The sequence below is a fragment of the Ursus maritimus genome, unplaced genomic scaffold (genome assembly GCF_017311325.1).
Source record: "Ursus maritimus isolate PB19 unplaced genomic scaffold, ASM1731132v1 scaffold_6, whole genome shotgun sequence".
Lineage (NCBI taxonomy): Eukaryota > Metazoa > Chordata > Mammalia > Carnivora > Ursidae > Ursus > Ursus maritimus.
In genome coordinates, this window is record NW_024426774.1 from 70,318,883 (window position 1) to 70,342,979 (window position 24,097).

The 24,097-nt window shown below is 46.0% G+C and overlaps 1 protein-coding gene across 6 annotated transcripts in view; it reads left to right on the plus strand.

Annotated features, from left to right (window-relative positions):
• Positions 1–24,097, plus strand: part of MCFD2 (multiple coagulation factor deficiency 2, ER cargo receptor complex subunit) — a 53,446-nt gene that overhangs the window by 8,013 nt on the left and 21,336 nt on the right. For 3 of the 6 annotated variants that reach the window (XM_008699836.2, XM_008699834.2, XM_008699833.2), the window contains exon 4: positions 273–1,749. The exons of 2 other annotated variants lie outside the window; for them this stretch is intronic. In XM_008699836.2, the coding sequence (XP_008698058.1) occupies positions 273–404 (132 nt within the window). In that variant the 3' untranslated portion in view covers positions 405–1,749. Of the gene's footprint in view, positions 1–272; positions 1,750–22,682; positions 24,046–24,097 lie in introns of those variants that run through there. One more of the 6 variants, XM_040623506.1, reaches the window with a different exon arrangement.

The window sequence follows — 24,097 nt, forward strand, 5'->3', positions numbered from 1 at the left end:
ACTTTTGTAATTAGGAAAGAATGAAAAGTAATTTTTAAAACAAATAAGCAAGGGCCTGCTTTGATTGTATCTTTCTTTTTAACTGGCAAATATAAATCTAAATTGGATTGTTGTGAATTGACTCTACCTGATATGTGGTTTGTGGATTCTGAAAAGTAGCCTCATGCTACACTGAAGGAGCTTTTGGACACAGGAGCACGGACATTTTAGACATTAGCTAAGCACTTCCAGTAAAATGTGCGACTCATCATTGTCTAATTTGTGTTTTGTAGGAAGGGAATGAACAGGCCCCACCAATGAGTGAAGCTGAACTGATTAACTTAATAGATGGTGTTCTGAGAGATGATGACAAGAACAATGATGGATACATTGACTATGCTGAATTTGCAAAATCACTGCAGTAGACATTGTTTGGCCATCTAGTTATATGCAAATGTGACCTGTTACAATGTGATCGAACACTTTTGGTAATGCAAAATAACTCATTTCCAACTACTGCCACAGCATTTTGGTAAAAACCTGTAGCAGTTTATTACACTGGGGTGAGAAAGAGAGATTAAGAGAAATATAAGAGAAATGGGACCCATCACAGTCCCCAAGTACTGTTCAATCTCTTACTGGACAAGGGCTTGATTATAGAATCCTTTTAAGAATATTGTATAATTGGAGCGTAGTACTCAGGAACTTGACTGTAGAACACCGATAGTCTCTTGGTTTTCATTCACGCTACCTGAAAAGTAAGACAAGCTTTGCCAAGTGGACACACTTTTCAGTAACAGTGAAGGAATAGCATAAATGCCAAACGTTTCCCCTGGTGGATCCTGTCTCTCGAGGTAACGTGGTCGGTATTCTGCAGAGTTCCCCCGGCCTGAATGATGATGTGCCCCTGGGCAAGGGAGTATTCGGCTATTTCAAAGCCACTGCGTAAGAAGGAAGCCAGATCCTGAGTTCAGCTCGCCTTTGAGTCTAAGGTTCTGTATCTTCTGGCACTTTGGAAATGATACACCATTGACCTACGTGATTAACATTTTTTAGTTTTTCAGTACTTTATAGAACTACTGCCACATCCTTTCTTCTATGTCTTATTCAACTTAGGAAAGACCTTGAATTTAAAAGTGTTCTTTATTCTAATCATTAGCAAATGTTTAGCTTTCTTAATACTTGTATTTAACCCTTGTTTCTAGGGTTTGTGTTTGAGGTTTAGGAACTATATGGAACCCAAGGACTGTATCCCTCCTGCTTGGTGCAGCGGGGGATAAAGCTACTAGCTGGTCTTGCTTAAGTGAGAAGTGAGATCACCACACACCAATTGCTGCAAGCTGTGTTTAGAAGGAATGGTGTTTAAATTACCTCTTCTAGCTTCAATATGTGAATTCTTTCAGATCAGGAAAGATTAGAAATAGAAGCCTGAAAACTTCAACAGTGCGAATCTCAATAATGTTTGAAAATGAGAAACAGCAGCAAATTGTCATTTGGTTTATTGGATGTGATGGATGTGCGGGATGGAAAACCCAAAATGATGGCTGAATGGGGGAAAAAACTGCGTAGGATTTGCTGTAAGACGTATAGAGACTTATTTTCGTTATTAAAGTATTCTTATAAGAAAACATATGTATTTGTAAAAATGGTTTCTTGTGTCAAGTATTTGTGCAATCAGAGCTGAATTGTAAACTATTCTTGTAATATCTAGTTATTTTGAAAGATTTATATAATGGATCCTGGATATATGACCAATAAAAGTGTTGAAACAAAATAAAGAGCAGTTGATTTCGTCCACATAGGGGTTTTCTCCTCCCACGTGAAGGTTTTGTTAATTTAATACAGATGTTTACATGTGCCTACCCCATCACAGGCCCTACGACCCTCCCTGGCTATGCCCTGTTCCTTTTGGCAGGGGTAGATTCCAAGTCATCAGTCACTTTCCCCTCTGATGCAGTTCTTCTTCTGAATGAAATCACTTTTTGGACCTTTCTTCCCTGGCCACGTTCAGATCATGAGAGCATTGTCTAGCTTAGGAAAATACTGTGTTTTCTCCTGGAGTCTGGCGACTTTTTTCTTTGCCAGAAAATTTAATTAGGTAGCATTTTTGAAAGCTTCCCAGGTCCAAGCAAAAAGCACAGTCTCCCCTGGCGTTTTGGGAGTAACACTTTGTTCTGCCATTTGAAAAGGAAAGAGGGAAGGAGGGAAGGAGGGAGCATAGGAAGGAAGGAAGTTAACCATTGCCTTCTCTCTCCCTTGCCCCCCAAGATCCTTGGATCTTGCACTGGCTCTTCGTCATCCAGAGCTGCCCCTCTGGATGGATCTAATGAGTGGCTCACAGTTGGCAGAACGTCATACTGAGCTGGCAGCTAGGAAGGGACTGAGGCAACTGGAGAGGGAGAGAAGCAGATCCTCAGGAGGCAGAGTCACCCCATTAAATAGACAAGACGGACACCTCCTTCCTCTTCCATAGCTGGCTTCTCTTTGTAATTATTTCATTCTGGCCTTTGTGGTCCTGTTTAGCAAATGTCCCTAGCAGGAGGAGCCTGTGATATGAGGGACATAGAGACATTCCTTGCATACCCCCTCTTGACCTCTTCTCTCCTACACAATACCTTAGCCTTCTCATAGCCCGTCTCAAGGATTTTTCAGAATGTATAAGGAACATCTCTGTACTTCAGGTTCCTTGTCTCTAAAATGGAGGTAAATATACCCAAGGAAGGCAGCCTTATATGAGCGTAAGCCTTGGACTCAGGTAGACCCAAGTCAGAATCCTAGGCTTGCTACTCCCCAGCCACGAACTTAAAATTTAGTTTCTCATATATATAAAAAAAACTACAATAAAACTTACTGAGAGGTTAAGAGAATTAACAAAATGAGAGAAAATGTAGAAAGCATCTAGTAAGTCCTGACACAGAATATTTTAAACTCTGAGTCACCCATTCCTCACTCTGGCTGGAGAGCCCGGGCCCCTTCCTCATTGCAGTGGGGGCTGGAGGGGCTGTAAAGGGATTGATGCCTCCTCAGGGGCAAGGGTTGTAAGATCTCTGTTTAGGTTATTCCATTGAATGGCTAGATCATGGTTATCAATCCATTTGTTAAGGAACTACAGAACAAGTTAGGATGTTCTATGTGGTGTTATAATTAGATGTGATATCTTTAATATACTCTTACTTGTTGAGGAAATTTAATTACTGCAGTTTGAAATTCGTAAGCCTTAGTAAGTATTGCTAAATTGCTATCCAGAAGAGTTGTACTAATTAATACTTAATCTTTATTGTCTATGAAGAACCTATTTCCTTTAGCTAGACCCATAGCATAACCCAACAAGTTTCTCTAAACACAGAGCGATGAGACATTAGTGCTTTTAATTTTTGGCTAGTCCTGCATTTGTTCATTTGTTGATTCATTCATTGAGTGTTTGCCATGTAACCTGTCTGACCTAGATTCTGGATTTCAATTCCTTCTAGAGAGGAGAAAAAGAAAAAAGCCTTTTTGTCATATTCCAGATTCCCCTGAAGGTGTTATCATCAGAGGACACAAATATTCTTACATAGCATCCCCAATAAAAACAAGAGCTAAATCACATTTCTACCTCAAGAGAAAATCCATTTTATCAAGGACCAAACCAAAGATCTAACATTTCAACTAGGGAATTAGCAGAAACTATGAACATTATGTCTGAACTTTTGGATGTTAAAAACAAACAAACAAAACCCAGGAACTCTCCTTTTGGGAAGATGGAATAGATGCACTTCTATTTCTCTAATGAAGTACAACAAAACCCTGGGAAATTGTATTTAAAGCAAACATTAGGAGACTGAAAGGTGGGGAAAACAAGGCGGACTGGTTAGGGACATTGCGATATAAGCAAATACATGGCGGTGAGTTCGTCTTGTATTTGTTTTTTTGTTTTGTTTTGTGTTTTTGCCAAATATATCCCAGACTTAGAGCTGAGGAAGCTGGCAACCCAGAAATTCCAAAAGGAGCACACATAAAAAAGCCCCAACAAAAATATGCTCTCTCTAGCCAGGGAATGAAGAAAAGGGCAATCTCACAAGACGGAAAACTTTCAGACAATAACTGCTGTATTCCAGCCAAACACTACAGGGGAGACGGTGGCCCTGCCAGCAAAGGCCAAGCAGGGAGCCTGGGCTTCCATCCTTGCCAGGCTGTAATGAGGTGTCGTCCTCCTTGCATCTGAGGTGATGCCAGAGGAGGCCAGGTAGGGAGCTGGGACTTTCATTCCTCCCACTCCCTGGGCAGTAACAAGGCCCCTCTCCTACCCACAGGGTCAGTGGAGAACATGCGGGGAGCCTGGTCCTGGAGTTCCACCCCCAGCTGGCTGAACTAAGACTCCCCTCCCCCTTCCTGCTGGGTGTGTCTGAGGAGGCCTGGTGGAGGGTCAGGACTTTTACCACCCAGTGATAACAACACCACCTCTACCTCCGTGTCCGTAGAGACCCTGTGGGGAATCCAAACTCCCAACCCCGCGCCCAGCAGTAAGGAGAAGCTGCTGGCCTTGGGTTTTGATGGAGGCTGAGTGGGGAGTCGACTTCTCCCTTCACATGTCATGAAGGAGGCAACGCCTGCCCTTCCCCTGCCACATTGGTGTCATGGAAAACCAGTTAAAACAGGTTTAAATAAGATCCAGTCTCATCATATAATACAAAAATGTCCAGGTGTCAATCAAAAATCACTCATCATACCAAGAACCAGGAAGATCTCGAACCAAAGGAGAAAAGATGCCAGCACTCAAAGCAGGTGTTAGAATTATCTGGTGAGGGTTTTAAAGCAGCCATGATAAAAATACTTAAACAATTAGGAACATGAAACCAATAATAAAAACAAACAAACAAACCAGGTCTCAGCACAGAAATAGAAGATATAAAGGGTAGCCAAATGGAAATTTGGGAATTAAAAAATACGACAACCACAATAAGTACTTCAACAGCAGAATGGAGGCATAGAAGAAAGAACCAGTGGACTGGAAAATAGAACAATCTGTGTTACCCAATCTGACCAACCCAGAGAGAACAGATTAAAAAAAAAAAATTGCATGGACTTCAGGGACCTGTGGGACTGTAACAAAAGACCTTATGTTCTTCCTGTCATCAGCCCCAGAAGAGGAAAGAGGTTGGAGCTGAAGAAGTTCTCAGAGATATAATGGCTGAAAACTTTATAGATTTGACAAAAGACATGAACCTAGAGATGTATGAGCTGAGCGAACCCTGAAGAGAATAAGCCCAAAGAAACTTACTGAGACTCACCATAATCAGACTTCTGAAAACTAAAGACAAAAAACAATAACAACAACAACAACAACAACAAAAAACTCAAAAGTAGCGAGAGAGAAACAACAGCTTACCTATAAGGGAAAACAACTCGAATGATGGCATATTTCTCATCAGAACCCATGGGAGCCAGAAAGAAGACGCGCAATAATTTTCAAGTATCAAAAGGAAGGAACTCTCCATTCAGTATTCTAGATCTGGTGAAAATATCCTTTAAGAGTGAAAGGGAGGGGCGCCTGGGTGACTCAGTCAGTTAAGTGGCCAACTCTTGGTTTCAGCTCAGGTCATGAACTCAGGGTGGTGAGATCGAGCCCCACATTGGGCTCTATGCTCGGCACAGAGTCTGCTTCAGATTCTCTCTCCCTCTCCTCCATCTCTCTCTCTCTCTCTCTCTCTCTCTCTCTCGCTCTCAAATAGATAAAATCTTAAGGGGAAAAAAGAATGAGGGGGGAAATCGAGATAATTCTCAGACAAAAGAAAACAAAGAACATTTGTCATCAGCAGGCCTGCCCTAATAGAATAGCTAATGGAAGTTTTTTAAACAGAAAGGACACAGTAAAAGAAGGAAACTTAGAACATCAGGGAGGAAGAAAGATCATGGAAAACAAGAATATGGATACACACAATAGACTTCTCTCAAATTTTGTAAATTATGCTTAATAGTCAGCAAAAATTACAGCACAGTCTGATGTGGTTCAAAATGTATGTCGAGGAGATATTTGGGATAATTATATTGCAAATGGAGGAGGGTAAGAATAATAGAAAGAAAAGCAAATTTTCTCTACTTCACCTGAACTGGTAAACTCTAAAATGGGACAGCCACGCTGGAAAACAGTTTGGCAGTTCTTAAAAAAAGAAGCATGTAACTACCATACGACTCAGCAGTTGCATTCCTGGGCATTTATGTTTGCACAAATCCCTGTACACCGGGGTTTATTTATAATAGCCGAAAATCAGAAACAACCCAAATAGACTTCGACAGGCGAACAGTTGAACAAGCTCTGGTATGTCCATCCCACGGAGGTCCTACTCAGCAATCCAAAGGACCAAACTGTTGATAATGAGCAACCACTTGGAAGACTCTGCAGAATTATGCCGAGTGAGGATTCCTGAAGTGACAAAAATCATAGGAAGGGATTAAGGAGGGGTGGGAGCAGGTGAGAAGCCGGCATGGCTGTAACAGGGCAACAGGAGGCATCCTTGTGGTGAAATGATCTGTATCTTGACTAAATCAGTGTTGATATCCTGGTTCAGATATTGTATTATGGTTTGGGATGATGCTACCATTGGGGGGGGGGGACCTGGATCAGGGGTGCAGAGGATCACTCTTATTTTTTACAACTGCACATGAATTATCTACAATTATCTCAAGATAAAAGCTTAAAGAAATAGTATTGAAAGACACGGTCTTCTCAATACCACAGTGGCCATTTTGAACTTGGGGCCCCTGGGACAGTGTCAGAACAGGCCTGTTGCTTAGTGTCTGAGCCCTGGGGCTGTATTGGCAGTGCTCACGATTATAGTCTTCTTTCGGCAGCTTTCAGAGAATTTGCTTTGCTCTGCCAGAGTTGAAAGGAAACATTGCACCAGGCCTCCTCTGTCCATGAATTTCTAATTGCCTTCCCACTGGGCTGCTGGGGAAGGACGAGCAGGTCATGCCTGCCAAGGCCAAAAGGCGCTGCTGCCCAGAGAGGGGTGAGAAAGTGTGAAGAGGTCCTTGTGCCCTGGGGGAGTGCGGTAGGGGGGCTGGCCTTAGTGGAGGCTGGAGGACTGAACCAGGCTGTGCGCCCTTGTCCCTGGCTGTGGTTACAGTCAAAGACAGCAGAGCGAGGGGACGTGTGGCCATACTTGTGAATCTGAGAGAAGAGATCCTGCAGGGTGTCCAAACTGAGATCTTGGGGAGAAGCCTTGAACTTCATGGATATTAGAGAATCAGAACGCAGGAATTAGGGAGGACTTCTCTAGGAGGCAGGCTTTGGTATCCATTGCCAAGTTCTGTGGGCTCTGTGGGGCAGGAGATGGGAATAAGGTGACCATACCTGAAGGGACACGAGTGCTAACCCAGGTTCCCTGGACTTGGTTGGAAGGGTTTTGCCAGTGCCCATTCTGGTGGCTTAGGGGTTAATGGGATCCTAGGACCCCATCAATAACAACCTCATCAAAACCAGTCTTGGGTTGTTGGAGCATGTCTCTGGGTGGGAAGAAGATGGCATCAATGGGACAGAGCAAGGAGCAGAGGCAGATAGTGAAATCATAGGGCCACAGTTAACCTTTGCCTTAAGGTGGGGCCACCACCCTACAGTTTGGTCACACATGTGCCTCCCTGTTGACTGTTCTTACAATACTCCTTCTCCTCCAAGAAGGCAGACATGCCCACACTATAAAGCCCTACCTTACTAACCATAGTTTCGAAGCTAGGTCTCAAGTCGGGTCCACACATTCTCTCTCCCAAGGATCTGGGACCAAGGGACACAGCAGCAGGGAGGCACGGTGGTGGAGGCATGTGAGTGACATGCTCTATGCGTGAGTACAGTGTGTCGTCCCTGGACCAGCAACAACACCTGGGGAAGGGGAGTATAAATGCCCAAATGCGGGCCTCCCCCCCAGATCAGCTGAGTCAGAACCTGCTCTTTAATAGAATCCCAGTGAACTGTGTGCTCATTCAACTTGGAGAAGCACTGCTCTGGAGAGAGGGTTCCAGACACCTATTGCCAAGAGGCCTGAGCTGCCCAGTTCCTGCTGCTCTGAGAAGGGTGGCTTCTCTCTTTTTGGGATTCCAGTAGCCTCCCGTTGAATTGCCTTTTTCTAAGTCTGGCCAACTTGGTCTCTATGTCATTTATAACCAAGAGAATCTTACTAATGCATAGGGGCAAGCGGGGGGGGGGGGGGGGACAGTGTGACTCAGTGGCAAGCTGACCCCACCCAAAGGATCAGCCAGTTGCCTCGCCAACTGAATTCTGTCAACATAGGGTCAGTCCTCTGTGTTTGTGGATGCTTTGAGTCTTTTTAAATGAAAATCCTCCCAAAAGGAAAATATTTTCAGTTACTTATATTTTAGTACCAAGGATTTTCTCAAATTCTTTCCAAAGGGACCATTTGCTGGGCTGAACATAGAAGTCATAGAAACCTTCCCATGTTTACACTTTGGTTCTGTTTCCCTAGATAGGGTGAGTATTGCCATTTCCCTGTGGGGCTCCATTTAGTAAAATGTGAAGAACACATCCATCCCTTCTCCTCTAGGAAGCCCTTTCTGGCTAGTCCAGCTCATGGTCACCTGCCCCTTTTCTGAGCCTCACTGCAGTGGTCCTTGACCTTTCGTGTGCCATGGACTCCTTTACAGCATAATATTTTCATATGCATAAGATTAAAAAACAAAGCATTTTTAAAAAGTTTATATTTTATTTTATTTTTTAGAGATTTTATCTGTTCATGAGAGAGAGAGAGAGAGCACACAAGTCGGGGGATGGGGAGAAGAAGAGGAAGAAGCAGGCTCCCCACTGAGCAGGGAGCCCGAGGAAGGGCTCGATCCCGGGACCCCAGGATCATGACCTGAGCCAAAGGCAGACATTTAACTGACTGAGCTGCCCAGGCCCCCCTTAAGTTTATATTTTAATCACCCGGGGTTCATAACAACAAGTGCCCTTCTTAATCCCCATCACCTATTTCACCCGTCCCCTCACCCACCTCCCTTCTGGTAATCCTTGCTTTGTTCTCTATAGTTAAGAGTCTGTTTCTTAATTTTTCTCTTTTTTACCTTTGCTTATCTGTTTTGTTTCTTAAATTCCACATATGAGTGAAATCATATGGTATTTTTCTTTCTTTGACTTACTTCACTCAGCATTATACTCTCTAGCTCTGTCCATGTTGTTGCAAATGGCTAGATTTCATTCTTCTTTACAGCTGAGTAGTATTCCATTGTATAATATATACCACATCTCCTTTATCCATTCATCTATCAATGGACACTTGGGCTGCTTCCGTAATTTGACTATTGTAAATAATGCTGCTATAAACATAGGGGTGCCTGTATCCCTTTGAATTAGTGTTTTTGTATTCTTTGGGTAAATACCTAGTAGTGGGGTTGCTGGATTGTAGGGTAGTTCTGTTTTTAACTTTTTGAGGACCCTCCATACTGTTTTCCACAGTGGTTGCACCAGTTTGCATTCTACCCAACAAGTGTAAGAGGGTTCCTTCTTCTCCACATCCTCACCAACACCTGTTGTTTCTTGCATTGTTGATTTTAGTCATTCTGACAGGTGTGAGGTGATAGCTCATTGTAGTTTTGACATCTCCCTGTGATGAGTGATGTTGAACAAACATCTTTTCATGTGTCTGTGGGCCATCTGGATGTCTTCTTTGGAAAAATGTCTATTCATGTCTTCTGCCCATTTTTAATGGATTATTGATTTTTTGGGTGTTGAGTTTTATAAGTTCTTCATATATTTTGGATACTAAGCCTTTATCAGATATGTCATTTGCAAATCTCTTCTCCCATTCTGTAGGTTGCCTTTTAGTTTTGTTGATGATTTCCTTCGCTGTGCAGAAGCTTTTTATTTTGACGTAGTCCCAAATAGTTTTTTGTTTGGGTTTTTTGTTTGTTTGTTTCTTTGTTTGACATAGCTAGAAAAAAAGTTGCTATGACCAATGTCAGAGAAATTACTGCCTGTGCTCTCTTCTAGGATTTTTATGGTTTCAGGTCTCATATTTAGGTCTTTCATCCGTTTTGAATTCTTGTGTATGGTGTAAGAAAGTGGTCCAGTTTCACTCTTTTGCATGGAGCTGTCCAGTTTTCCCAGTACCATTTATTGAAGAGACTGTCTTTTCCCATTGGATATTCTTTCCTGCCTTGTCGAAGATGAGTTGACCATGTAATAAGAGGTTTATTTCCGGATTTTCTATTCTGTTCCATTGATCTATGTGTCTATTTTTGTGCTGTTACCATCCTGTCTTGATCACTACAGCTTTGTAATATAACTTGAAGCCCAGAATTGTGATGCCTCCAGCTTTGCTTTTCTTTCTCAAGATTGCTTTTGTCTATTTGGGGTCTTTTGTGGTTCCATACAAATTTTAAGATTATTCTTTCTAGTCTTGTGGAAAGTGCTGTTGGTATTTTGATAGAGATTGCAATAACATATAGGTCGCTTTGCGTAGTATAGGCATTTGAACAGTATCTGTTCTTCCAATCCATGAGCATGGGATAAGTCTTTCCATTTCTTTGTGTTGTCTTTAGTTTCTTTCATCAGTGAAAAAACAAAGCATTTTGAAGAAACCGGTATATTGAAATACAAATACCAAAACAGTTTAAAAGGTGAGAGATTTAGTAATTATATGCTTTTTAATTAAGAGCCAGCAGTAGGTCTAATAGTCACCGTAATTTCAAGTAGTGATGAATAATTTGAGATATCTGCAACAATTGTACTGTGATAGGAAAATATTTTATAATTTCTATGAATAATGAAATTATTCAGTTTCTGCTAATAACCCTCACAGTCTGTTGCTTGATTCATAATAGAAGAAAATGGTAAATGTCAGTTCAAGGTTCATGAAAATAAAGCTGTAATGTTTTTCCCACTCAAGTTCACGGATCCCCTGAAGTGTATCTGGGAAGGGTCAGTGGACCTGAGGTTAAGAGTCCTTGCCCTAGGGAGTATGTGGTGAGTAATATGCAATACATTCATTGTAACCATGGAAGTAAGAAGTGTTTTTAAAAACACAAGCGAGATAGATGTATACGAAGTGAGATTCCAGTCCCCTGCCCTCCACCAGAGTCTGTTCCTCTGCTGCAGGATGTTGTTTTGGCGGTGGACCAGAATCTATCTTCTCTTGTCCTCTGTACTACCAGCCCCACTCCAGTGCACTGCAGGGGCTGGGCCCAGAAGGACCGCTCGATCAGCCTGTGTTGACTCTGTCTGTGATGACTCTTTGAATGCTCATATTGGAAGATTTGAGATTTTTATTATCCTGTTGAAACAAACCCTCGGGTCTCTTAATACAAAATTTGTCAGTTCTACATAAACCACTAGATGGCAGCAGTGTTCCACAAATTTCCTTTCCAGCCCTTAGTCTCGCCTCCAGGGGCTGTTTATTTTGTAAAGGCTCCGTTGGTTTTCAGTCCTGGAAAATTCAAGCTCACTCCCCTTCCCGCTTCCCCCTACCGCCAAGGATTTCCCAGACAGAATTATCACTGTATTATTTTGTTCCTCCAGTAAGGAGGATGTGGAAGAGCGTGGGTAGTTATGTAGACCGTTCAAATTCACGTACAAAAATGATCTGACTGGTCTGCATGGGAAATCCGATCCCTCCTAGCATTTACAGAGCACCTACCACGTGTCAGACCTAATGCTACACTTCACTTACATGGATACACTGTCCCTGTCACAGGTGCGTGAGCACTACTGAGAATGGAGGGAAAGAGCAGCTGGGTCTTCTGGGGGAATGGAAAAGTTTAGGGCCGCGACAGAGAAGCATTGCTGGTGTGAGCAGTAATGCTCTCACTGAGCTGTTCACTCCACCTGGAACATTTAAGTTACAACAGACTCGGTGATCGCAGTGAAGCTAAAATTTGTATGCAGATGAAACCCAAAGGCGACACACAAACATGAAATCAGAAGTTGGGGTGCCATTAAAGAATAATGCTCTGTGGGAAATGTTCTTTCTACAGACTCCTGTGTCATATTGCTGCTATGTAATTTTCAAATAGAAACACTAAGAAACATAAAATTAATAATGCTAATAAGAAGTAGACCTTAAGCTAGCCCTAAAACGTATTGCCTGTGCTCTCAGACACACCAGTTTGGTGAGAGCTTATAGTAGGTCTCGTTTGGGTGGCTGAAATTGGTGGGAACACACAGGGCTTCCGTGTGGAGTCGACCACTGTGCTTCAGGGTGGAAAAACAGTCTTTTAATCTTCAAACTCAAGAGGCAGGCTGACTGACATCAGAGCGGCAGAGCCGAATCACAGGGTCTCTTTAATCGGATGGCGCCTTCCTTCCCTTCCACGGGATCCTTCACCTGGGCAGAGGTGGGCTGGCTCTTCTTCAAATCTCCCAGTATCAAATGGCCACCAGAAGATCCCCACAGAGCACTCACCTACAACAATGACAAAAACACACGTGTGCCCACACTATCTAAACAACGACAAAGCTGCTCAAAAGAAGCCAGAGCCTGAAAAGGATGAAACTGGTGTAGACTGAACTACTTTGGGGAAAGGCATGATTAAGCTGGCCCCAAATTATGGAAGTGATGCCCAAGAAGAGGAGGGGCCGTGGTGGCCCTGTGGACCCAGTAAACTGGGACCCGGCCAAGGCCGTGTGTGCCTACGCCTTGGAGAAGCAATCTAGCTTTTTCAACTTCTGTGCTCCCCTGCGTTCTTCTCCTACTACAAATGCCTTCCGAAAGCTCCCCACCTGGTTGCGCTGAGCGGAGGAGCGCAGGGATCTTCCCACGCTCGAGTTAGGATGGCTCTCCAGGGATGCCGGCCGAGGTGGTAGCAGCGCGGGGTGGGGGTGGGGGCCGGGGTGGAGAGGCAGGGGAGCTGAGGAGACACAACTGGGTTTGGAAAACAGGGTGGATTGAAAGAACCAAACCCCAAGGGAGGGGTGGGGGGGGAGCTCTGTCAGTGCCTTTCACCCTGGAGTTTTCATCCTCACATTAATCCTAAAGGTTTGATTCCAGCAAGCCCTCCAGATGTTACCAAAGCTCAGAAAATCCGCCTGCCCGTTTCTCTTCAAAAAGTCTAAGAAAGCTGAAACCTCAACAGAAGTGAGAAAACTTTGCTTTTAAAAATGTTATCTGTCCTTTTGCAGCATAAGCACCAAAGAGAAATCAGATTGGTTTATTTATTGTCAAACGTTGAGGAACAGACTAAGGTAGGAAGGCTCTACTCTTTAGTTCAGTGAACTTTTTTTTTTCTTCTTTTTTTGAGAGAGAGAGCGTGCACGCGCGCCCCGGACATGGGACTCGATCTTACAACCCTGAGATCATGACCTTAGCCGAAATCAAGAGTCGGACGCTTAACTAACCGAGTCCCCCAGGTGCCCCTTGGTGAATATTTTTGAGCATCTTTGAGGAGCCGGTATTGTGAATGGAGCCAGGTCTGAGTCTCAGACCTGGGGTTTCAGTTGGCGGGCGGGATTCTTAGAAGTTATGTGTCTTCTCACTCAGTGACCTCGTCTGTAAGGTGGGAATAACCTGGTGCCTATTTCAAAGGATCATTGTGGAGATTAAATGTAACATGCTTGGTGCAGAGCCTGGGGCATCTGCTGGTAACTGATCAATAAATTGTGGCTAATGATATGCTGCTAGGCATGTATTCATTTGGCCAAGCCTGATGGATCACGGAGGACGAAAATAAAGATGAGTGAGACCTGACCTCACTGTCAAAGAACAGACTATTGAATGAACTCTTGGGAAGTGGAATGTGTGTGTGAATATACGGACACCACATAGATCATAGTTCATTGATTCTAAAATGTACTTTTTCAGGACCCCTGGGTGGCTCCGTCGGTTAAGCGTCTGCCTTCAGCTCAGGTCATGATCCCAGGGTCCTGGAATCGACCCCCACATCTAGCTCCCTGATCAGCGGGGGGACTGCTTCTCCCTCTCTGCCTTTGTTTCACCCCCCCTGCTTGTGCCCTCTTGCTCCCTCTCAAATAAGTAAATAAATAAAATTTTTAAAATGTATTTTTTCATATTTTAAAATAATTTGGCAACACTTTTTCTTTCTCGGTGGTAAAGGAAATAATGGTGTGACTTGCAATCAGTGGAATCTTAGATTTGGTGAAAACAGATAATCATAAAGACAGAGCCATGAGCTCACCACCATGATCCAGCCCCTACACGGACACCCAGGCCAGAATCCTAGTCCAGGTCACAGGGGATGCCCTCCTCTCTCTTCTCAGATATGTGGGCTCCCGCTTTGGGAGGCAGGCATGGGAGGGGGCCTTTGGGATGACTGGACTGATCACCTTCCTGGCAGCTGAGGGCTGGGCTGTCTCCAAACTCCAGGGCACATACAGGTCCATGTTTAGGACTCAGGTTTTCAGGCCCTGCCCCAGAGGGTCTGGTTGGGTGGGTGTGGGAGTGGAGCCCCAGCTGGCTCAGCCAGCCCTGGTTCCTCCCTGGTGCCAGGAGATTCTCTGCTTATGGGCAGCGTGTCCGTCACGGGTGCAGGCAATGATCCTTACCTGAAACCGGGAGCCCTCAGTTTGCTTCCGGGTGCTATGGTTCAGGTAGTGTGCTGAAGCTGGCTAGTACAGGTTTGTGTGAAATCAGTCATGGCAGCAGTGTCTACACCACAGTCATCGGCAAGCCCTACCCGTCAAGTCTCCTTTTTTTTTCCTTCAGAGAGTCAGTTTACCAGCACACCAGTGTGGCTTCTCCTTAGCTGGGTGACCTTGAGGAAGGATATCACTGAAAGTCATTCTGAGCCTCTGTCCTCCCATCTGAGAGGGGACAATGGTATTTCTCACCTCACAGCATTGCGGTGGAATGAATGATTCTCCATGAGAAAGCATCTAGCCCAGTGCTACGCTCTATCAATTTGCAGTTTATTCTTTTGCTCCAGAAGTGTCCTATAATGTTTTCTGTTTGGGACCTTGCCAGGAAGAGAATGAAACGAAATGAACATTCTTCGTGATACAATTCAAGTCTCCACGTGGATAATTAGTATTGAACAGTAAGGATAGTGATAAATAACTTTATATAACCCTCTACAGTTTAACAAACTGTATTTAATGTGGCATAACCTCGCGAGGCAGACACTGCTATCCCCATTTTTTAGATGCGGAAACCAAGACTCAGAGAAGCTAAGTGACTTGCTCCATGTCTGTGGCTTATAAGTGAGGCAGGAACCACAACTTTTGATGTCCTTTTTCTCCCTTCTTCTCATCACAGTGGAGCCTATTGTGACGAGCTCTGGGTGGGTGGGATTGAAACAGACCCAACCCCCAAGCCCCACAGGTTTCCTGCCCAAACCTGAAAGTTTATTTGGAAACCTTAAATGTCCTCAAGGGAATCACTTGGGAGTGATGACCAAGCAAAGTCACCGAAGGTGCCGTCAGCAGATGGGCTCGTGAGTTCCCTTACACAAACACAGGGACGGCGATGCTCGGCTCCGAACCTTCAAACTAGCAAAACCACACAGATGATTCCCCCGACTGTGTTTCTTGACTGCATTATGATTCCTCTCCCGTCCTTCCTGAGTGTGCAGGGGAAGCAGAGCTCAGGGCTGAGGTGGCCTTTCTTTCTCTTTCCCTTGGCTGCAGCAAGGCTCGCGGCTTTCTCCAAGACAAACAGTAAATTCTTGAAAGCTGAGACCGTCCACCCTGGGTGTGAATGCAGATGGTGATTTAGTCTTTGGTTTCTCCAAGTATGAACTTTATTGCCCATGCTGCTTATTGACCTATGAGCTGATTAAAAGGAAGGGAAAAAAAACCCTCTCCCAACTAAAGACACGCACCAGACTTTTCCAAAGTTTAAATAAAGTTGAAATTCAGCAGCAGTTTGGCTGCAGTTGAGAGAAGGGGGTTTGAGCCAAATTCAGCCTTCGAATTAAGAAGGTGTTAAAAGGTCCAGCCTTGCAGCTCCAAGGAGTACAATGTCTTTCCTTAAAAAAAGGGAAAAGTTAGCTTCCAAAGTTGATTCCCTCAATCTTGGGTTTTGCTGAGAAGATAGAAGCAATTATTCAAATAATTCAGGAATCCAGAGGGAGCAGGGGAGACCTGGCCACTGGTTTCTGGAGATGGTGTGGCATGAAGGTCATGATCAGCCAATCTGATCACATCATCCACCGGCCACCTGGGCACACAAGCCCTCTGGGTCTCTGAGCTCTCATCCGTCAGTGCGGTGGCGGGGGTGGGGGGTGGTGGCTTTTCACATGGAAAGCTGTGGCTGACTCTTGCACAGATGTACCTAGCCAGCATAGGGTTTTGAGTCCCCTTTCCCTCCCCTCCCCTCCCCTCTCCTCCCCTCCCCTCCCCTCTTCCCTTCCCTTCCCACAATGTGCAAGCCATCTGAAGGGCTGTGCCTCTACAATTCATCATTTCTACCATTTCCTGATTTTTATACCCATTTCACACACCCACAGAATAGGAGCCTGTTACGGACTCTTGCAGCTTTAAAGATTCTATGACTAAGATACTTGTGATTCATTCACATTTTGAAATACTAAAATCATTTGGCTGAAAAATACTCATTGATATGGGAAAATATTCACAACGTAATGCTAGGTATATTAATAATATGCTGCTACCAGAAAGTCATGTACTAAAACGGGAACCATGGAAATCTCTAGGCTTTGAGGTGGTGGGTGACTTGTGTGTTTTATCTTTCTGTGTCACGTGACGTCATAATTATTAGTTTCTATCTGACACCCTGGTGAATGGTAAGCTCTCTGAGTGCAGGGTCTGTGTGTAATGTGTTTCTTGATGGACATACAGTGCCAAGAACCATGGCAGATATGCAGAAGGATGAATATTCGTTGAATGAATTAATGAATGCTTTTCTGGGTTGTATGAGTTGTTGAACGAGTGTATACTACTTTTTTTTTTCAAGATTTTATTTATTTAGAGAGAGAGCATGAGCAGGAGGAGGGACCAAAGGAGAGGGAGAGAGAGAATCTTAAGTAGGGCTCATTGTCACTACCCCTGAGATCATGACCTGAACCGAAACCCGGAGTCAGACACTCCGCCCACTGAGCCACCCAGGCACCCCGAGTGTATATTACTTTAATCATTATTGAAGGGTAGGGAAAGCAATAAATGTTAATGTAAAAAAATAAGTTGTACTCTGATGAAAATTCATATCCTTAAAACAAACAACATTAAGAACCCACAGAGATTTGAACATTGAGTAAGAAGCCAAATGTTGAACAGGGCTTATGCTGTTGTGTCATTTTAGGAGACATTGTGAGGCGCCTGGGTGGCTCAGTAGGTAAACATCTGCCTTCGGCTCAGGTCATGATCCAGAGTCCTGGGATCGAGCCCCGTGTCAGGCTCTCCTTCTCCCTGCCTCTCTGTCTACTTGTGCTCCCTCTCTCTTTGCCAAATAAATAAATAAAATCTTTAGATGGAGACATTGTCAGTTCCAGGGACCCCCAGCCCTGGGGAGTTTCTCCAAGCATGGAATTTTCCCTGAGAGTCAGTGTTGAATAGCAGACACCCCTGAGAACCCTGAGCCACCTCAGGGCTGAGCTGACCGGCAGAGGGGAGGACGTCTAAATTGGGTGAGAGTTAGGGGTTTTGATATTCAATTAAACTAGACTCTTTATTACAGAATATGGGGTTATTTATTAACAGTCACGAGTAAATAGAAAGCTGTGGAATCTGCCTGTGATTTTGTCGGAAGAACATGAGTTGCTAGGGCTCTTCTGAGCCTCTGCTCACACCCTCCTGAGGTAGCTGGTCAACGCATGGATTCCACTTGTTAGGTGCTAAGTACCGCTGTGTCCTTGAGGGAGCCTTCTTGACTCCTCTGTCCCTGCTTCCTAGTGGCCCACTGCCCTGCGCGGCCCTGGTGCCCATTCTAGGCCTGAGGTGGCCAGCAAGTGTTTGTAAGGAGGATGAAAGGGGAGCTGTGGGCAGCTGGGTCTGCTGCACTAGCGACTCACGGTGAAGGGCAGAGGAGCAAGAAAGCAGACCACGAGGATGCATGCGTGCGTGCGTGACGACAGTGTGGAAGGGCAGTGGTTGTGTGCATTGGTGGGAGCCCCCAAAGGGGTCAGCCCCAAGGTACCCTACCCCGCACTGGGCCTCTCCTGGGGTATCTGTTGCCCATGGGGTGGAAGGTCAGCAATACAGCTTCATGTAAATGAGCCTGGGCAGAGACCGTGTTCTGTTTCTGGTTGCCCTCACCAGCGTGCGCTTGCTGAAAGCTTGCCTTTGGATTCATTGATTGGCAGGGCAGGGCAAAGTCTATTTGGCTCTCAGCCTTGGCTGTACATCAGAATCACCTAGAGGGTTTTGAAGCTCCCAGCGTCCAGGCTCCACCCAGACCAATTACATCAGAATCTCTGGGGCTGGACCCGGGCAGCAGGACCTTTTAAAGCTTCCCCTCCTTTCCCCACCAGAAGCTGAGGCCGGGAGCCAGAGATGTACCGGAACCCTGGCCCTTCCTGCTACCTGCCCTGGCCGAATCCTGGCTGACCCCTAAGCGCTCCCGCAGAACACTGTCCTGGGGCTTAACGAGCAGGTGAGAGGCTCGGGGTGAGCCCCCGCCTCTGCGAGGCTGCGTCTGTCTGTGCCTCCGGATGTAACCATGGTCACAGCAGCTCAGGCTGAGATTTACGAGGCAAAATTTTCTCTCTTCATAAAAATGTCCTATGTTCCTGTCATGAAGGGTAATTGAGGCTTTCAGCTTCTGTGTCACAGTCCTCTCCCATCTCCTCGTGTGCCTGGTGGCATCGCCCACGGGGAATTAAGTCATAGTCTCCGGCAGTGAGTAACAGAGGCTGTGAAGTGGACCCCCAGGCCCAGTGAGTCAGCCAGGACCCGGGTCCCTGGAGAACTGCTCCTCCCGCCCCCGGCCCACGCTTCCCCCAGACTGTGCCCAGCAGGCCAGCATCGAAGGAGAAGTTGGGAATGGCTCTGCTTCCTCTGTCTGTGAAAGGAGGCGACTGCATTTACTTCTCGGGGGTCATGAATATGAAAACCTGGAGCCCACTGGATGGGGGTTCATTTGAGCCATCTGCCTGCTGCTTTTGGTTCCACTGTCCGTCCTTCCCCACCAGGCCCCACAGGCTCACACAAACTCAGTTTTATCTGCAGCAGGAGCCAAGTAGGTCCTGTGAGCTGAATTCCACGCGACTGGGAGTTGGGGCCGAGGCTGACATTGTTGGGGGAATGTAGGCCCATCCCCTTTACCTGCCAGGAAGCCCTTATCTCTTTGAGCAGCCAGGCCAGCCCGAGGGCCGCTGTCATCCTAACGTCCACGAAGCTGCCCTGGCTCGCAGCTGCTGCGTGCTCCGGGAATTTGGATTCTGGATTTCTCGGTCCTCGTCCAGGGAGCACGGGACTGTACAGCCCGTGTCTCTGGATGCCCCTCCCCCAGTTCCACTATGTCCCTGGCCCAGCTCTGCCTCATCAAGGTGGGCAACAAAGATAGGGCAACAAATCTCATCAGGTGTCAAGGACATTTTGTGTGTGCTCTTTGTATATTTGATCTGGGTGAAAAATTGTATTATTTTTGTTTTAATTTACGTTTGTTCCAGTTCTAACCCCACCACTCTATTTTGTTTTCCTTCTACTCTCGACCCAGAGACATACCTAATTTTGCTAGCATGCGATGAGCTTTACAGTTTACAAAGCACCCTCACATATAAGAGTGAATGCAGTCCTCCCATCCAGAAGATGGGGTTTGCTTATTGTTCCCACTTCAAGGACGTGGAAAGTGGAGCTAAAGACATTAAATGACCTGCCTGAGATGCAAGTGGGCTGGAATACAAATCTAATGTCCCAGCCTGTGCTGTTCTATCCACCAAAATACCTTTACTCCTGACTCTTTTTTAAAAGATTTATTTATTTATTTGAGAGAGAGAGAGAGAGTGGGGTAGGGGCAGAGGGAGAGGGAGAGAATCCCCAAGCAGACTCCCAGCTGAGTGCAGAGCCCAACACAGGGCTCGATCCCAGGACCCTGAGATCATGACCTGAGCCGAAATCAAGAGTTGGCCACTTAACTGACTGAGCCACCCAGGTACCCTCCTCCTGACTTCTAATATGGCTCTGTGAATCTATATATTTTAAATTCTTCTCTTACTTAATACTATTTCAGGAATATGGTTACCTTTCTTTACACTGTCGTTCTGGTTATCATTTGAATAGCTGCATAATATAACATATTACCATTAATTTACTCCTCAGCTTCGGGTCATCACTCACTTAGGCCATTCTGGCTTGCTGTTTTAGAAGCAATGCTGCTGCAGCCTTTTGGGGTTAGAGCAATTCTCTTCCTCTGAATTATTTTCTTAGAGCAAATTCTCAACAGTTGGATTAAGGACTAGATGAGTATGAACATCTTTATGATCCTGATTTGCTTTGGTATTATTGACCTCCAAAGGAGCCAGACATATTCACTCATTATCCATCATTATATGCATTCATTGCTTTGTTTAGCCATCCATCCACCCATCCCTCCATCTATCCATCTGTCCGTCCATCCATCCATCCCTCCCTCCATCCATCCCTCCATCTATCTGTCTGTCCACTGGTCCAGCCATCCATCCATCCCTCCATCCATCCACCCACCCACCCACCATTTCCTCTATAAGCCTTAACTATATTGCACGAGTCCCAGAAAGAGTGTGTCCTGGTATACATGTGTGGATGTGGGTATAGTGGGGGAACTCCCTGTTTCTACTCTTTTCTTAGACCAGCCCCTGTGGCTCTTTTTCCTGGCTCCCCCTGAGCAACATGTTCCCAGGCCCTGTCCCCCACTTGCTGCCCTCAACTGACTCCCTCGTTGATGCTGGCAGTCTTGGCTTCCCCAGCTTCCCTTTGCTTATTTTGGAAGGCCTGGCCATTGCTGCAGCCGCTAGAGTCATTTGGGTCCAGCTGTTTCCCCAGGGCTTGGCTGGTTGAGGGTCTGTGCCAGAGACAGCTGGCCTGAGTCGGGGGAGGTCAGGTCTCTAGGGGAGAGAAAGGCCAGCAGTAGCTCTGGGATGTCCTCAAAGGCCAGTGTCCTCTTGTGGGAGACTTGACTGTGGGTGAGCATGGCCCCAGCCTCCCCTTGGAAGGTCACAGAATGCTTTGGAGATGCTGTGCTCCCTCCCACCAATAGCCCATGGCCCACCAACCCCAAGTTGTCAGTGTGCAAATGTGTGAGCATGTGTGCTTGCGTGTGTGTGCGTGTGTGCGTTTGGGGACATTAGAGGGGACTCGTTACTTCAAGAGAATCTTGACAATGAACTTTGTTTTAATTTTAGAAAACTTGTTTCTTTATTAAATGAGTAAAATATTGCTGCAGTAGAAAGTACAGATAAACATAAAAAATCATCCCTGATTCCATCATCTTGTAGTGTCCATGCTAACATAGGGTGTACACCCTTTGGAGGGGACTGGTGTGGCTAAAGCATGGGGGCTTGACCAGGGCAAGGATGGGATGAGGCTGGAAGGTCTGGGTCAGGCCCATGTTGTTCTGTGTCTTCAGGAGCCATGAGGAGGGAGGTCATGGGCCTTGTCCTCAAACCTAGGGTCAGAGCCCAACTCTGGCCACTTCCTGGCATGATCTTAGGCAAGTCACCCAACTTCTCTGAACTTTCACTTGCTCATTTATCAAATGGGAACAGTAGTACCTACTTTGTGGGATTAAAGGAGAATGATCCTGTCTCATGACTGGCACGTGGTAGAAGCTGTTGGATAGGTGTCAGGCCCTCTCTAGTGAGTTTGGATCTTCTCCTGTGAAGCTATATTTTAAGCAGGAAAGGGAAGAATTTCTTTCTTTTTTTAAAAAAAGATGTTATGTATTTTAGAGTGTGTGTGTCTGTGTGCGTGAGCAGAGGGAGGGGCAGAGGGAGAGGGAGAGAGAGAATCTAAAGCAGAGTCCCCGCTGAACGCAGAGGCCAACATGGGGCTTAATCTCATGACCCTGAGGTCATGACCTGAGCTGAAATCAAGAGTCAGACACCCAACTGACTGAGCTACCCAGGCACCCCAGGAAGAATTTATTTCTTATGATTGATTGCTGTGAGGCCATATTTTAAGCAGGGAAGGGAAAAATTGATTTCTTCTGACTGATTGACTGAAAACCATTTGTAGAGTCATGGAAGTGGTAAGGTGTGAGGGAATATCGCTCTTACAGACTGCTGGAGAGGGGGGAGTTTCATTGGTACATTTTCCTGGAGAGCAGCTGGGTGTTATGCAAGAGAAAATGCCTACCCTTTAGTGCGGCAATGCTGTTGTAAATAACTTCCCTGGTGGAGATTATCAGTCAGGATGCATGTACAACAGTATTCATTCATAGTGTTGTTTTCAGTGTCAAAATGGCAGATAAGCCAATGTCCAACAGGCTTCTAATGCTGACGCATCCTTCGGATGGGAAAAACTACCAACGACGGATGAAGTTTAAATCTAGGTTTATTAGCATGAAAAAATGTTTGCAGTATATTGTTGAATGAAAATAACAGGTTACAAAAGAGTGGATCGTATTTGTAAAAATTAGGTACCCATATGTGTGTAGAAAATGTTGGGAGAGATTTCTAAGACCCTCATCCCTGGTTTAAGACACCATTGATTCCTGGGGCGCTGGGGTGGCTCAGTTGGTTAAGCGTCAGACTCTTGATTTTGGCTCAGGTCATGATCTCAGGGTCATGAGATCAAGCCCGGTGTTGGGCTCTAAGCTGGGCGTAGAATCTGCTTAAGCTTCTCTCTCCCTCTGACCCTCTGCACTCTCTCTCAAAAAAAAAAAAAAAAAAAAAAAAGTAAAAACGGACACCATTGATTCCTTAAACGAAGTCCCCTGAGGCTAGCTTCAGGCGTTAGTTACTGACAGCCAAAAGCCACAGGACCAATTCAGAAACAAGCTCATCAGCTTACAGGGTTCATGTTCTTCAGAATGCTCCTGGGATCAGGAAACAGATGCCTTCCTGCCTCGGTTTCCCCAGGGTAGGGCGGGGGGAAGCATCTGAAGGAGACCGGCAGCTCCCAACCCTGTAAGCCAAGGAGAACTCAGGCTTTCTGGGGGCAGAAGGCACCACGGTTAAACCCCACTCTTTTCACTCACTCGTGGGAACTGAGAGAGTCAAGGTCAACTCTGACCTTGGGACGTCGGCCCCAGAGTATTTGTGGAGCTCCTACTATGTGCAATGCAAGTGAGCGGGGTGTACAGAGATAAGTGAGCCACAGTTCTTGCCCTTAAGGAGTGCAGTTGGGGTAGGGAGGACAAAACAACTGGTAGGAAGAGAAGGGGTGTCCCTGAGAAGGAAGGGGGTGCCCTGCTTGGGGGACTTGGGAAAGGCCTCGCTGAGGAGGTGATTCTGAGCTGCGCTTGTAGGGTGAAGACACGGTGTGGGTAGGCACCAGGCATTGGACTGGGGAAGCAGCACGTGTGGGGCAGAGGCACTGAAAGCCTGTGGGTCTCAGAAAGCCTCCCCCTCTTGGCTCCTCTGGCCTCTGCTTCCTACTCTCCAGCAGCCGCTTTCTCTGCTTTCCAGCCTCCAGGCCCCAGCTAGGCTTCTGCGAAGGGAGACCGTGGGACCGAAGCTGGGATCTTAGTCTCCATGCTCATTTCCCGAGTCCTGTGCCCACTCCCGGCTTTGTGAATTGCATTGGGGGGCAGGAGCAGGGGACAACTGTATGGACAAGGTTGACACGCACTGGGCAGAGGGCAGTTCCCAGAAAGAGGGTGGGTGCAGTGCTGAGAGCTCCCTGTACTACTAAAAGGTGGTTCCAGAGGCTGATGCCTGAAGAGCCCAGGGCCCTGCTAGCTTTAAGACACGAGCTTGTGATCGAAGGGCATTCTGACCCCAAATGTGTTGGGAAATCGCAGTTTTCCAGGTACGTGCTGCTGTACATGCACTCAGGGGGGTCGAGCCTACGTCCACACAGGCACGCACACACGGAACCTCACAGACCCAGAGTGAGAGGAGAAAAGTCAACTTCTGCAGTCTGACTGTTTCCTCCCAGGATCGTCAGCACAAACAATGCGCAGTGACTCATCGCCTGTGACTCACAGCGCTGCGGGGCCTAAGGTCCTGCCGGCAAAGGGCAAACGGCTCATTATTTGTCCTTTCTGTTCTCTGAGTTGGAGGATCCCCCCAGCCTGGCCTGAACCTCCATCCCAGGTGAGCCTGGCGGGGAGCAGCTCATTAATTTAGGAAGTAGAAGAGCACCCTA